Source organism: Chroicocephalus ridibundus, chromosome 4 (assembly GCF_963924245.1).
Source record: "Chroicocephalus ridibundus chromosome 4, bChrRid1.1, whole genome shotgun sequence".
NCBI classification, from domain to species: Eukaryota; Metazoa; Chordata; class Aves; order Charadriiformes; family Laridae; genus Chroicocephalus; species Chroicocephalus ridibundus.
In genome coordinates, this window is record NC_086287.1 from 52,983,173 (window position 1) to 52,999,734 (window position 16,562).

At 40.8% G+C, this 16,562-nt stretch overlaps 1 protein-coding gene across 2 annotated transcripts in view; it reads left to right on the top strand.

Moving 5' to 3' along the window:
- The window catches only part of PELI2 (pellino E3 ubiquitin protein ligase family member 2), an 81,702-nt gene that overhangs the window by 51,767 nt on the left and 13,373 nt on the right, over window positions 1–16,562 (top strand). For both annotated transcript variants that reach the window (XM_063333201.1, XM_063333202.1), the window contains exon 3: window positions 11,141–11,242. In XM_063333201.1, the coding sequence (XP_063189271.1) occupies window positions 11,141–11,242 (102 nt within the window). The remainder of the gene's footprint in view (window positions 1–11,140; window positions 11,243–16,562) is intronic.

The window sequence follows — 16,562 nt, forward strand, 5'->3', positions numbered from 1 at the left end:
CTTGCTTTACTCTGTAGTGTACTGTTGATAGTGACATTTTCCCCATCTGGTATTCCACACTGGAGTTAGTAAATAGATGAAGATGCTGAAGTTAAATACCTGGCTTTCAGTTGAACCTCCCTGTGCTACTATTGAATGAATTTTGTGAACGTAGCTGTTAGCTTGGACTGTAAAATTTTTGGAGTGGCAGCCAGGGACAAACCATTCTGATAAATGAATTCTGAATTTGGTTATTAACGCTTTGTTATAGTTCTGGTGGGTGACTGAGGTGAGATACGTACTTGTTGCCTTCTTACTGTCTTTCTCAATTTGCAAGGTGGAGAGGCAGTGCTAGTTACTGCGTACTCCCAAACATGTGCCGTCTCCTGTGTGAAGAGATGGTCTGGTTTTTTTTTTTTGTTTTGGTTTGGTTTTTTTCCCCTGGATAACTTAAAAAACCCAAAAAGTCTGGGAATCGGAGCCAGACTTGTTTTCAGTTCTGTACGGATTCAGAGACGGCACTGGAGGGGCTTGCAGTCACTTATGTTTTGAAATGAGCTTGGCAACTGCACATATAGTGAAGAAAGCTCCTTGCTTCCCACTTGTTAGCAAGTTGATTTTTTCAACTCCTGTGCAGCAGCATAAATCAGGATTGCACTTTCACTGCTGTTTAGTGTGTTATCTTGTTGACTTAAATCACTTAAGTAGCTCAGTTAAACAGAGTTCAAACACGGAATGTGTGCATTTTGAAATATACTAAGTTTTGTGTAAGGAATGTGAATATGTTCTGAACTCTACCAGGACTAGAGCTTGGTGATACGTACAAATAACTGGAACAATTAGAATTGCTTTCGGGCTTCTTCTATCGAAGAGTGCTTTCTATCAGCTATAGTGTGAAGTCTAGAAAGCAACTTCTGTCCTTTGTTGGGCTTTATAAAGTGTAATTGCTTTCTATGAGCACTAAATGGCTTTTTGGAAAGAGGAAGTTCACTTTTTTTTTTCCTCTTGAGATTTTTTTATGCAGCTGCTTAACAGGTCTGTTAAGGTAACTGTCTGGAGAGTCTTTGGCTATCTTAATATAAAATTGATTTGTGTCAGAGTGGATTTATGGTTTCTGGAAGCTCCAGAATGATATGCAGCTTTTCATCCTGTTATTGTGCGCTCTCCTTTGGCAGGCAGGCTTAGATTGGTGCTCATGGGTGCTTTGATTCACGGAAGCATTCACTGCTGATGTGCCGAGTGTACAAATCTTTCAGTCTGTGTATTGATAGAAGCCCTTGAGGGGACTTTATCACTGTATTTTTTGTTGTCTGGTTTTTAGTTAAGGATTCTAATTTGTGTCTATTTTGTGTGCTTGGCATACCCAAGTACATAAGTGTAGCCAGGCATCTGCTGCTTTTGTTCCTGATGTATATAAATGAATTGTAGACTGTTGGCACCAGAATGTTCAGCTACAAACGCTGTTGCATCCTTCTCTAATTACTGATATTTTTGTGGGTGTATCAAGAGTTTTGGGGGATGTGCTCCAGCTGCAGTGGCAAAATCATGTTTATGCCTTCATGTTTAAATTTATGGGCTTCCAGAAGAAATGCTACCCTTATTGAACTAATGCCAGGAGTTAAGAGGTCAGAAGTTTTGCTTTCAGAACGTCACACATCATACGTGATCTTAGTACTGTAAACAACATATTCAACACAGCTCTTGGTATAGTAGGCTTTTTTCCAGTCAGCCATTTAGTCTCTTTCTCCCTAAAGTGACTGTAGCTGAACTGTCTCTTGTTCAAAGTCTCTTTTAGTAGGCTGCTAGTCTCTACAGCTTCTCTTGCTTTTAAACAAGAAGATTTCTTAGACGCCTTTACTCTGGGGAGATGAGGAGAATCAGCTCCGCTGTACAAAGGTAGTAAGCCTCAGTACTACCGAAGTCCTAGCAGCATGTCCAGGATCAGGAGCTCTCAGCAGAGCTCAGCTGCTTATCTCTTCTTCTTCCCCATTTGCAGATATACTGAGCGTTTAAGGTCCTCTATGTATTGTAGGAGATCTTGTTCCAAAGCAGTATCCTGGCAGGAATACATTCAACATTTTGGTCCTACTTTTCTGGGCTGTGTTGCTTCCTTTTCACAAACGGCTATAAAATACTTCGCAAAAAAGCTTTGCAAATTCATGCCCATGTGCATTTTTCATCTAGATAGTGCTATGACTGCATGATGGGCTGAAGCTGAAACAGGAACAGATGTGTCTTCCAAAAAGTATCTTAAGTGTTCGGTTGTAATCTGTATCAACAGGTACATGTAACTCTAAGCTGTAATACGGTGGGTGGATGTCTGTATATTCTTTAGTGATCAGCTGAGATAATGCAAAGAAAATACCTTGTGAAGTAAACAAGAAGTTGTAGTACAGCTTTTTCTTTTTTTGTAAAATATGAATAAATTATTGTTGCCTACCAATACATGAACTGCAAAATTTGGAGGAATATGAACATACCGATAGTCTGAAACAACTGTTCAAAAATCAGTTACGGTCACATATCAAACAAATGAAACTCAGTGCAGGACAGTGACAAACATATATGTCTCCTGGTTTCCAAAGCACGTGAAATGTGTCCTCAGCACAGGACTACAGCAGGCAACTCCGGAGCAGTTGCAATAGAAAGTGCAGCAGCAATGTGCAGGCAGTAATTTGCCCAAAGGAGGAGCATTCTGGAGTTTGGAGGTAAATGATTTATGCTGTGGGTAGCTGATGATCTGACACTGCCGCAGCTTTGTGTTATGCCTCTGAGCTGTCTCTAGCTCCAGTCTGCTTGGGGGAGGAAATGTAGCAAGCTGACTAAAGAAAGAAAACTACAGGCTTGATTTCAAAGATGGATGAAAGACCACTTGCAATAGAACATTACTGAACATGGATGGAAGGAAATGGAAAGGGAAAACAAAGGTTTTAGGGGTTAGCAAAACTAAAAGATGAGATTAGGAGGAAAATGATTCACAGGTTAGGTAGGTAAAGTGTTGATTCACAGCCACCAAATATTTGTGATTTACAAAGAATTCCAGAGCTACTGTGTCATATAGCGATGCCTGTTAGTATAAACTGCACCTATTTTGAGCTGCTTTTAATACTTTGAATGAAGTGGACCAACTTGGGTTGCTTTACGAGAGCTGGTCAGGAGTCCTAGGTATGAGGTAGGACTTGGGTCTAGTAAGTGACTGCAAGAATGATGGTTTTGGCCACCTAACTTTAGTCTGTGCAGTTTAGTCAACACCCACTTTGCATTTTTGAAGATGGGTTTTGAATACTTACTTGTGTGCAGTCTGTCAACCCCAGCCTAGCTTTACCATAGCTTATCTAGAAATACTTTTATGTTGTTGCCTCCTTACTTGTTGCAGTACTCAAAATAAAGAATTACCAGAATAGCATAATTTGATGCCTCTTCTGGAGAAAGGGTGGCGTGCGCTGTATTGGCTGGTTGTCTGAAATTGCACACCAACACAAATCCAGCAAATGGAGCAAATCATTTCACATCTGCCTATTGCGTTGATAAATGGTAAATTGCTTGAGTAGTAGCTCACAGTCTCACATGTACACTTGTAGCAGATGGCTTTGATGTATGCAAGAGACAAATGTGTGGTCCCTTCTGTCCCCTCCTCCTCAAATCCCCGAGCTCAGCGTGAAAGGGTACATGAGAACAAACTTGTGAATGCTTTGAAAGCCATAAAAGCTTGAAGTGTAAACAAACTGGAGTATATGCTGAAATTGTTTTTGCATAGGCACTGAGCCAGCGTACCATGAGTTTCAGGGGTTGATTTGCATTCAGCGGATGAAGAGGGGTGGCCTGCAAGTTACGTACATCAACTCATTTATTGTAACTGGGATCGCAGACAGTGCCATATACACATAGTGTTGAACTGTTTCTTTAAATGTCAAGTATCTGTTGTCCAATTGCTTGTTACATGTGCATTTTTAACTTTCCCCCAGTCTGTTAGTGTTTGGATCGTTTAACAAGGGAAGAAAACTATCTGAAACTGATAAGGAATTGGTAATGGTTTTTTTTATAGTTAAAGGATGTTTTTCAGAAGGCAAGCATTGCTCTATTCAGTTTACCATATAATGAAGAAAAAGAATTTGCCTGTAGATAGCTGCAGCATCAGTATGTGTATTAAAAGTTTTTGTCAGAAATGCTCACTAAGTGCAAAAATTAATTTCTTTATGGTGGCATATTCTCTTACTTTACCTGCATTTGCTGACGCGTGGTCTCTTTTGACCGCTTCCTAGCACTCGTTTCATTGTCAAGAGAATGCTGACAACTGAAATGTTAGAGACAGACAAGGTCTTAGCATTGATATTCAAAAAATGTGTGCATAGATGTTGTTGCAGTTCTAATTTAGACACTTGTTTATAAGGGAAGGAAGGAAGACCATTGAAGGATGGGCTTGTACGGAGCTGTGCAGGAAGCAGATGCAGACTTGTTCAAGAGCTGGGCCTGTGATTCAGGTTGGAACAGTCATTTCAGCCCCTCCTGTAAGCGTATAAAACCATAAGGTTTACGTGATAATGTCTCTTATTTTCTTTGCAAAAGGCTAGAGGAAAATTACATATAATAGCTGTATCAGTAGCCAGAGGTCAATGTAGATTTTCAGTGTTACTGAAATTTAGCGTTACAGAAGCAGTAATTCTGGTCAATTACTGTTGGGTTTAAGTTGAGACAGAGTAAAATTGCAAGCAGGCTTTAGTTAATGGTATACAAATTGACATTTGTTATAATCTGTTGGGAAACTTCTGAAGTGGACATGCTTTCTGATGGCAGGCAAAATGTCACTGTGTCATAATCGTGAGCTGTTTTTGTGTTTTCTTATGGTAACCTAATGTCTGCTGGCTCTGGCAGTCAGTCTGTCCAAAAATCCAGTGGAAATGTGATGTGTTCCTCGCTTTAAAAGGATTCCTTCCTTGCTAGCTAAAGCTTCCTTTCTCTTAAGTTGCAAGATCTTTTGTTTGATGACCCTGAGTGTTGCTTGTGTTCTCTTTTTATAAAAGAAATCGAAGGCCGGCGGCCAAGTAAGAAAGCATTTAACTCGTGAAGCCACTGCTGTCATTAATTTTAAACACGTCAGTGTGGTGTCGGTCAGCTTGACTACCAACAAAGAAAACTAAAGTGTTCCCATAAATCATTTTATTGTCCTAATCCAACCTAATTAACTAAACTAAAAATCCTGTTCTAATGGAGCAGCCCTTCCTGTGAGACATCTGCCCCTCTCTGTTAATGGATTTTAGCCTCCACTTCTGCTATAGTGGAGAAGAATTGGTAACCAAAGTAACGTTAAGTCCCTCTCATGATCTTTGGGGAGCTAGCTAGGCACAAGTGAACTGTGAAGTTTAGATTTCCAAATGCAGAGCTCTCTTTCTTCCTTTTCTTGGAAACATTGCTTCCAGACCAAAGGAAAGTGGCAAAATCTCCATTTCTAGAAGTGGATTAGACCTGCTCCCTGCAAGCCTTGTGAGCAGCAGCCTAAAGGCTGTGAGAATTTGGGGATCTGCTTCTTTAGTTCATTGATGCATGCATTATACAGAAGGTTTGACCTAATAGTGTTAAGTTAACGTAGTCATGCCGTGAGCTCCTGACCTGTTCTTGAACTCTCGGGCTGAAGATGACGAAGGGAAATGAGCAACTTTGTCAGCATGCAGGAGAGTGCTGCGGCACACCAGAAGATGCTGCTAGATAGGGAACATCTGGCTGAGGGTGGATATAAAGTCTGTGTAGTAGATAAATGTCGGATCTTGTAATAAAACAATTAGTGTCATTTTGGGGAAACAAAAAAAAAAAAACCCAACAAATTACCCCTGTGTACTTTGCAAGCCTTTCTTCATGTTTGATCCTTAAGTCAGAATGTTTGCTATAGCCTTGTGTCTGTTGTTGGTCAAAACAGTGTCTTATTACAGAAGACAAATTTTAAGAATATACACTAGTTCATCATTGTGTGCAAAACAGGAGCTTTCAGAGCTCTCCAAGAATAGCCCATAAAAAAGGAGTGCAAGGAAAACGTGGGGTTTCTTGTTGTGCTTGGATAAATCCAATACTGGTATAGTTAGCCTCCTGAAAAAGAATTCCATCTTAAGTTGGATTATTTGACAGGCATTTTGTGTGCTCCTGTAAAAGGGGTGGTCTGCTGTTGTTTTGCCTCCTTGTGGCTTGCCGGTCGATAAGGGCACTTCTGGAGATGTTTGACACTAAGGTTTGACACTAATCTGTCGTTGTACAACAGAAAACAGTTAAAGTTTTTCAGATGTACTGACCTTTCTGCTTGTTTCCAGGACAGCAGCCGCTTATACTATCAGTGGTTAGAGGGGAGGTGGCACTCTCAGTGAAGTGGTGTCACTCAGTGCAGTGCATGCTCCTACGTAACGCTGTATGTTTGCAAATGCAGTGGTTGTGCATCGCTGCCAGTCCATTGGGCCTATGTCTTGTCTGGAGATTTATCTTTTTTTTTTTTAAGTTTTGTGTTCCCTCTTTTTTCTTTTCCTGTATCTTTGCAAAAGAAGGAGAGTACTAAGAAATACTATGTTTTTAAATGAAACCTTTGTGTATCCTTATTCCCCTTATCTGCAAAGTGTTTTTATATGTGGGATGAGGGAATTCTACTTTCTCACTTCTTGAAATGGTGGTAAAACTGCTAGCAGCTACCTCACCAGGGGAACGAGTGGAGAGCAAAGAATTCGGGTGGGCTGGGATGTTCCAAGGGCTGGCTGAGTTACAGCGTTGCTGCTGGGAAAACAGTCTCTATTTGATCTCAGTTCCTCTGAGACCTGACAGATTTGTAAGCCGTAGCCTTTAGCTGCTGCTTTGATTGTGAGTGCAGAGTGCTAGAACGAGGTTTTGTTCTCAAAACGGAGAGAAAGGAGCAAGAATTAAAAGAGTGTGTAAGGAAGCAGGGAAAAAACCAAAGCCAAGTGTAACCCCAGACAGCAGGAAGGATATAACTGAAAACTTGAGATACTAGTAAAGTTTAAAGATATAAATAAGGAAATAAGCTTGCTCAGGCCTTATTAGCATGGGGGTGAGATAGTGGGCCTTCAGATGCAGCTCCTTTCAGTCTCTGATAACATAGGGCAGTTTTGATGCACCTAAATCACTGGAACACAAATCCCAAGGCAGTGGGGTTAGCTGCAGGGTTTACTTTGTGCGATGGGGAGGAGAGGAGCCTTCCTGTTAAACTGGCTCAATGTATAGTGAGGCTTGAAGCTGTTGCATGCTGTTCTCCAACTTCAAAGCCCTATAGAGACGGATGGATTACTGTGCAAACACGAGCTCTGCCTTGGAAAGATGCTGGGGAAATGTGTCCCTTCATGCCAAGTGGAATATGGCACCTCAGGATTCCCTTGTTGCTTCCATATGGCATCTGGACTTCCTAAAATCCCTCAGCCCCAATGTGGACATGGAGTCACTAGCAGTGGAATTATTCTGGAAAAATCTCTTGCTGCTGTTATTTGTTCCCTCTGTTCCTCTGCACGGTTTTTGTCAGTTAGTCTCCACTTTGCTATCTGTTTCCTCCAAAGGGAATTACTTGAATTCAGCAGTTTGAGACAGTTAACCATATAAAACAAACTGTTGTGTAGGCGGCGGAATTAATCTATCCTGTATCTCTCCACCAGCATTCCTGCTGGACAAGAGATGGCATATGCTATCGCCAGTCTGGAGCCACATGTTTCTGATTTGTTTGGCAGAATAAGGCTATATGTGTTAGCAAGGCTTTTCCGGCATTTGTTTCCGTTGGGGTCTAATTTTAGTTGGTAGGGTTTTTTTTTCCCCCCTATGTTCAACTGATGATTTTCATTAAACTTTTAAGAACCTAAAAACTATGAGAAAACTCTCTCAAACTAAGGTGAAGTTGGCCCACACGCTCAAAAGTTTGGTTGACTTTGTGAGTACAAACTTTGAAAATAAGTACTATTGCTTTGGTGGATCTTGGCAGCCTTGGGGTGGAGGTGAGGAGATGGAGGTGCTCAGTTCTTGTTCTTTTGTGTTTTAATTCCTACCTGGAAGGTGGAAATGGTAGTGTCCAGCCTGAAACTCTGAAGTCATCTGCTAGAACTTGTGATGCTGCCATATGTCTTGCGAGGGTCAGCGCTTTTCTCACAACTTCAGGTACCACACTAGTGCAATTATGTGACAGCATCAAGGGGTTTTGGCGGGGGAAATCCTACTGGCAGAAAAAGAGTCTAGAAATTTGAATGGTAAAAGCAGTAGAAAGGCAACCTCAGTATCTTGGTTGCTACAAACCAATTTCAAGGGGGTTGGGTGAATCAATCTCCAGACATTTTTGGGACTCGTGATGTGGTTCCGTAGCTCCTTAAGCTGTCAAAATCCTTCATGATTTTGCCTGTAACTGTATTCCACTTACCATACTGTTTTATTAAGATATTTACCTTTCACTTGTCTTAGTCATTGTGAATAGTTCATAGTTCTTCCGTTTTGTGTAGCTCCTGAAATACTGTTGTTACCTTTTTCTTTACTTGGAAGTAGCCAATTGCTTTGGGACCAGCAATTAAAATGCCTGTAAAATGTCTTTGAATTGGAGCAACTGTTGGTGCTGAGCAGGCTGTGAAAACACACAAGTTGAAACATTTCTTATAATGTTCTTAGCTTTTTGAAAAATGCTTACACAATTCCAGGAAATTAAATAAGGTATTTCACAGTGAAAATAACAGGATTTAAATAGTGGCAAACAAAGAGGAGGGGAGCTAAGATGAGGAGGAAGAATTGGAAGGGGAAAGGAACATGCACAGGAAAGAAAAAGATTATGTTCTACCCTAATATTTCAGAGGAGATGCTGACCCTGGTCACCCTAGTGGGAATTATTAATGTGTCTAAGCCCTAAGTTCTGCAGGCATAAGACATGACCTTACTAAGTAATTCTGGAAGGAATTCTAAGGAATTCTGTCTTCCATTGTATCCTCAGCTGCAACACAATTTTGTGGAAACAAATGAAAATTTTGTGTGTGAAAGCTATTGCTTTCTAATGTTTGAAATGATGATATCTGATAATATGAATATAAGTTGATTATTGCCGTATTATGCTTAAAATTCAGGGTGTAAGGGTCTCTTGTTCATCACTGAATATCTCATTTATATTGCAGTAAGACCTGAGACCTGTAATAAGACCTGCTCAGGGCTCAAGGTCTGCTTGATGGTTGTCAAACATTGAGAAGCTCTTGATACATGGTTTGGCCCTGTGGTTCAGTGTCCTAGCAGGTCACAAAGTGTTAGTGACTTTGTTTGAATTGCATCTCAAGATGCTGTTTTTTCTTGCAACAAACTCTGTGCCAGCATAATGGTTATTACAGAACACTGTAAATTTAAACTGGGAAACTTAGAATCTGCGTACTGCTGATTACCAACTATGTTTACCTCACTTCTCAGGTGTTGTTACAGCTGTTGGAACAAAATCAGGGAAACTAGACTTTATGGCTTGAAGTTTTGTTAAAAGCTTCATCGTAGGAAAAAAAAAAAAGTACGGGAAGAAACTGGGAAAGGTCATCTTGCCCCAGTCCTTTGTCTCCAGGTATTATCACCTAAGCCTGAATCTTTACCAGGTGTTGGCACTGCTAAGAGCTTTCAGCAAGAGGCATGTTCTAAAAGTAGTCTCTAATCTGTTGCTATAAATGCATGAGGCTTACAAAAAAGAAATATTCCGTTACGTTTTTTTCAATAATTCTGTATCAAATACTTTTACTAAACCTTAGTAGGCTTTTCGTATGCACATAGGTGTTTTTAGTACCTTCAACATTCAGTAAGACTTCTTAATGATTTCTTTAATAATTGATCATTTGGGATCATTTAGACTTTTGTGAGAGATGACAGACAGATGAGTAGAGTATATTTAGTTACTTAGTTTAATCATCCCTATCTGTGAATTTTGTAGGTGAAGAGCAGCATGAAGGAATGGAGATAGCGAGGGACCCTCTTCTAGAAAATTACCCTCCCTTAGCAGAAAATGGGAAGAAGCATTAATTAACCTATTAATTCAATACTTAAGTGTCTGCAAAGTGTTTTCTGAGCCATAATAGTCATTACCTTACATAATTGTGTGCAGTTATATGGACCTTGTATTTACATCTGTTTCCCTGTTAGCCAACAGATTTAGTTTCTCAGCTTGTTCCCCCCTGTCCTGGAGCTTTTACTAGTGCATTTACATTGTACAGCTACTGCAATTACACTTTGACACCGCTTAATCATTTGAAGTGAATGTTAGTCTTGAAGCTTGCGAAACGATCATCAGTGCCACAAGGATTTTGTGTGCTGAGTCTCAGAGGTTCTGGAAGGATTGCCGTACCCCTTCTTGGGGGTCTCTGCTGCAGCAACTGCGCCGTGTGTTTACTTATCAAGGAAAACTCATTCTCACTCTTTCTTTCTGCGTTTGGGCTGCTCCCGTGTTGGGGTTATGTCTCTGTTCTGTTCTCTGAAGTAGTTTCTGGACTAGTAAAAAGATAACTGGGCTTTTTGAAAAGGACAACCTAGAGATGTAAACCTGGGAAGTCTTAACAAGTAAAGAATTCAGTCTTAGTCAGACACAGTGGAGTTGTCCTTGTCTAGTCTTGTTTTAAATACCGTTTAATCTTTGATGCTATATCCATAGTTACAGAGTTCAGTTTCTTTTGACAGGTAGTAAGAAGTACCCTTTAATGAGGTTGAAAGTGCTTGCTCTTTGTCACAATTTCTAAAAAATCGCTAGGCTCTTCCTGATATAAGTAAAAACCTACTCAACTGTAATGATATCCCTCAAATCCTGGCACTTTTAACTGGAAATCAATTGTCTTGCTCACTTGCTTTAAAAAAACAAACAAAAACCCGAAGAATCCTAAACCCCGAGTCTTTGCTGGGGTACAAGTTCCTATGAGGGATAGGAATTCAATATAATTTCAGAGAGAAAACCATGTGTTTGGAATCTAAACTATGAAAATGATAGGTACTTCTGAACTAGAAACAAACAAGTGCAGCTTGGGGTTTTCCATTTAAAAAAAAAAATTCTATTGTATGTGTTTACCCAGCCTTGTAATAAAAACTTATGATACACTGCTTTTTCTGATCCTAATAAAGGTGTTTATATAGTGAAATGAATTTGATTATAATATTTATGTGAAAGCTGTGTGTAAATAGACATATTTTTTTTATTCAACAGGCAATCAGCTGTAAAGGTCAGCACAGTATCTCCTACACATTATCCAGAAACCAGACTGTTGTAGTGGAGTATACTCATGATAAAGATACAGACATGTTTCAGGTAAGACGCTATGCAATATGTGTATTGTTTTTAAAAGCAATGTATGGAACCACAGATCTGGATTGATGGGCCGAGGCCAATAGTATGAGGTTCAACAAGGCCAAGTGCCAGGTCCTGCACTTGGGTCACAATAACCCCATGCAACGCTACAGGCTTGAGTAAGAATGGCTGGAAAGCTGCCTGGTGGAAAAGGGCCTGGGGATGTTGGTTGACTGCCAGCTGAATATGAGCCAGCAGTGTGCCCAGGCGGCCAAGAAGGCCAACAGCGTCCTGGCCTGTATCAGGAACAGTGTGGCCAGCAGGACTAGGGAAGTGATCGTGCCCCTGTACTTGGCGCTGGTGAGGCCCCACCTCAAGTGCTGTGTCCAGTTTTGGGCCCCTCACTACAAGACAGACATTGAGGTGCAGGAGTGTTTTGAGAGAAGGGCAACACATCTGGTGAGGGGTCTGGAGCACAAATCTTAAGAGGAGCAGCTGAGGGAGCTGGGATGGTTTTTTTTCTGGAGAAAAGGAGGCTGAGGGGAGACCTTACCACTCTCTACAACTACCTGAAATAAGGTTGTAGTGAGGTGAGGGTTGGTCTCTTCTCCCAAATAAGAAGTGATAGGACAAGAGGAAATGGCCTCAAGTTGCACCAGGGGAGGTTTAGAATGGATATTGGAAAAATTTCTTCACTGAAAAGGGTTATCAAACATTGGAACAGACTGCCCAGGGAAGTGGTGGAATCGCCATCCCTGGAGGTATTTAGAAGACAGGTAGACATGGTGCTGAGGGACATGGTTTAGTGGTGGTTTTGTCAGTGGTAGGTTTATGGTTGGACTTGATGATCTTAAAGGTCCCTTCCAAGCTAGACGATTCTATGATTTTATTCTTCTGGGTATTCTCTGTGATCCGTGGAACTTTTATGGTTGAATCTAGTTGTATTAATATGGGAGCATTTGAAATTTTGCATCCTCTGCTCTTATCAAACCAACACCAGTATCTGTTAGTATCCCTACTGCTTTTACCGTACTCTGCTTTTTCTACAAGGACAGTGTAGCAACTGTACTAGTAGTACTAGAAAGAAATGTGTGCTATGTTTGGATTCATGAATAAGCACAAGAATACACCCCCTCACCCTCCAGTTCATCACATAGCTGGAATAAAAAGGAAGTGGATATAGGAGTAGGACACGGAATGGGGAAGGAGTAAGGTAAAAGCAAAGGTAGGGAGGAGAATGTGGGAGCTGTGCACTAAAGGAGAGAGACTGGTAATGGAATCATAAAGAAAACTGTACGTGAAGGGTATGCAAATATATCAAATGGTGTAGGGGACTGTGCTGAGTTTCTCTAAGCTACCTTCTATCCAACATATTTTCACTCTCCCATATATGCATTTGTGTTTTTCTGCATTATCTAACATTCTGGTAACCTAAGTTATTTTCTTGTGCAGCGCTTATTTTTAATTCTGTACAAACTTAAACCTCAAGCTCAGAGGAAAACAAACACCCGCAACCTCTTCTAGTCCAGACTAATCAGGTCTGTCTTGTCAGTGACCTCTGTAATTAAAGCATCTTATCATGAATTATCTCTCCTCATTCAGTCATTCATATTTAGAATGAATAGCAGTTGAGCATTGTTGACAGAAGAGGAAATGGCTCTGTCAATATCAAAGTGTTTTTTCTTCATGTGGCTTCTGTTTTTTGCTGTATATAAAAAATTTTCCTATTGTGACTTTGGAACAACTAGGCCCAAATAGGGATTGATAAAAACCAGTCTTGTTCATGTGGTGCTGCATGAACAGGTAGTTAGAAAAGGGTCACACAGCAAGAGTGAACTGAAATAGGTTTTTCTATGTTAACTAGTAAAAGAAAAAATGTAACCCATCCTTTTGGGTTACAGTGTGATACTTGTTTATCTCTGCCAGATGCTTTTGTGCCTTGAGTGAAACTTTTTCTGTATGTAAATTTTGAAAAACCATTTTTGAAAGCTGGAATTTTTCCACTTGTATATACCAAAAAATGAATAAAGAAGAGTTGCAGAACAGCTGCTTTTCTGGCCACATTGTATAGACAGCTCTTTTCTTGATTGCATAATGTCCTAGTGGTGGTTACAGCTTTTTCTTGGGGGGCATATTGATGAAGAATTAGGTAGGTTGAGGTGCTTAGCTGTCACTCTAATGAAATCTAGCAGCCCCAGGTGAGGAGATACAGCATAGGCAAAGCAGTGCTCCACAGACCGCAGTTCAAGTGACCCTTGTCTAAGGCAGTAGGTTAAGGGAGCTAATTAAGGATGCTTTGGATCTAAACCAGGGTTTTGGCTCTGAGGAATGAGCTGATTAAGCATAGCGTAGCCCAGGTAACAATGCATCTTCCTCTGCTCCCCTTTGAGATTCACTGATGCGCAGTAGAGGAAAAATTTGCACTACCCAGTGCCCTGAGAAAGCCTGGGCTGCCCTGCCTGACCCAGAGACCTACTGAGCTTCCGTGGCTGGCACCGGAGTGCACATCTCTTACTGCCCCTTGACAAGCATAGATCATGCTTTCTCCTTCCAGCAGCTCTCAGATGGCTGGTGAAATGTCATAAAAGCCCTAATTTTGGCCCATGTACTAGTTCACCTGTCAGAGGCTGCTTAGTTCAGGCAATTATCTGCCACACATCTGTTGTTACATGACTGGTTTGGCTTGTAACAGGTCAAACTATCCAATCTTAATAACAATAAAACTTTTTGAGCTGAATCTTGTGTTGGTAGAGTGGCTCAGTCCTTCTGGTGTCCCCTGAAAGGGCTGATGTGTCAGGGTTAAAGCTTCTGTATTGCTAAAATTTCTCTTTTCAGTGCAGTCTGTTTCTTCTGTCTTGAGATGTGTAGACTGTCATGCTGTGACTTGCTCTCAACTTCACCTCGAGCACTGTGTCCTGGTTTGTGTTTCCGCTCTCTGTAGCTGCCTTCTGAGAATTGCACTGTAAGCACTGGCCTAGAGGGGCTGACAGCTGTGAGAAAGGGAAAAGGAAAGTCTGTTAGACTCTGGCAGTATTTTGCTGCTGAAGAAATGCCACGTAGCTGCTGAAGAGGCTTCCATTATTTAGATAAGCCATTAAGTTTTAATTATTCTCAGTAATCTTATTGTAGGAAGTCAGAGGAAAAGTTACTTGAGGCCTTGTGTTGTGCAGATCTGTGAACATGATGGCAAATTCCATGTTGTCTTTATTGATGCATGGAGTAAAACCTTACTGCTGATCAAGCATCACTTGGATAGACAGTCCTTGGAGTTTGCTGTTTTTGTTTCAAGTGTGTCTTCCTGGCTTTTGTAGAACACTGGCAAAGATGAGGAAGCTGAAAAGGGAAGGATAATGCCTGGACTACAGGATTACCTTGAGGCTTGAGACCCCTTCTTGGCTGCTGATAACATGTATTATCTTGGGCAAATCACTTAGTTGTTTTTTTGGGGGTTTTGGTTGGTTTTTTTTAATCTCAATCTTCCCCTCTGTAAAATGGGCTAGTAGCACTGCATGACTTCACTAAGGAAACCATAGTAAGGAGTGGGATAAGCTTGGAATGGTGGTGGTTAGTACCACCTTAGTCACTGGGACCTGAAATAGGGAAAAGAGAGAACAGAGTTCTTGCTTTTTCTTGGCCAGGGTACCATTTCTAAGCTGTGAGGTCTGAATCCATTGGGCTAGAGCTGATTTCCTGTGAAAGTGTGAGGGAGATCCACAGTTGACCAAAAAGCTGTCACCTTTTTCCTTATTCCACTTTGAGTCTTTAGTCAGTCCTTTTCTTTGAAGGAAAACGTGAGAAGGGTTGTGTTGGTGACTTGTATTGTGCAATTTTTCCAGAAACAAAAGTTTGAAGACTGCAGACCCACAACAGCTTCTTTGTTTATGCTTTCCAAGCTTATAACCAAGAAGCATGAGTAGATGTTTATCAGAAGTGAGGCACATATGGAAAATGTGAAGGTACTGTACAAAGGGTGGTAAGAAGATTCCAGAAGGCATTGAAGAGCAGCATCCAGGCTGTGTAAATACCAATTTTCTTGACATCTTCGGTAATAAAATGACGATATTTTCATGCATATAACAGTTAATAAGTGGTTTAAATCACCATACATGTACTCTACCCACCCCCCATGCAGACACGCATCGTTTGTTAACCATGCAAGTTATATGTGTATTCAATGCATGCATGATGAAGTGTCATATAGGAGTAGTTCTACCCCCTGTTCTTCTACTAGATTTTTTTGTGAAGATTACCATGAAGAGTTATTTACAAGTAAGCGTACTCTTTTAAGAATGTTTTGAAAACGTTACTGAAAGCACTAACCTGGAATGTTCTTGCTTCTTGAAAGCTGGAGACGATGCAAACATGGGTGCTTTTATCTTCCCTGCTTACTCGTATCCTGCTCAGTCACCTGGCAAACTTCTCCTGCTGGATCACTTTAAGAAAATAATTTCACAACCTCCTTTGGAGATGCTCTGGAAGGTTGTTCTGGACATCTCATGATTCTGTTCTTATGTCCTGTACTTGGTTTTGAGAATACTTTTTTTTTTTATTCGTACTGTACTTAGTGAACAGACTGGACATTAGGAAGAAGTTCTTCACCATGAGGGTGGTGAGATGCTGGAACAGGTTGCCCAGAGAGGTGGTAGAAGCCCCATCCCTGGAAGTTTTTAAGGCCAGGCTGGATGGGGCTCTGAGCAACCTGATCTAGTGGGAGGTGTCCCTGCCCATGGTAGGGGTGTTGGAACTAGATGATCTTTAAGGTCCCTTCCAACCCTAACGATTCTATGATTAACTGTTGTCCTGCTGTGTTGTGTGTGTTTTGTTTTTTTAAATGTAATTCTCAAGTCTATAGTGAAATTAGTGTACAAATGCTACTATGTAGCTCTGTCTTAGTGACATCCAGCTCAGATTTCTTCATGTAATAACAAAAAAAATGTACTAATGTGTTCCACCTGGCATCTCCTGAAGTCTATATGCTGCAGCGTCTGTATGCTGCTTAAAATTACTATTTTCTTCAGAGCTCAGTAACCATTCTGTTGATGATGCATCAGTTGGAGTAGAACCTGGTTCCTCACAGTTTGATTAGATGAGAATGGTTTGATTATACCTGTTCGTACCACTACAAGGAGCTAAAATGTGTAGGCAGTACCCTAAATAACTACAAGTTTATACAAGAAGCAGGTACATTCAATATGAAGAATTGATTTTTTTTTTTTTTTCTGAACAACAGCCCTTCAGAAGATGCATGGTCCAATTCTCCCTGCCATCAGAGCGAAATTCTGTTGAAGTCCAAGAATCTGCAGCTGTTAAATTATCTGTTGGCAGGTTGTCTGGTTTTTGC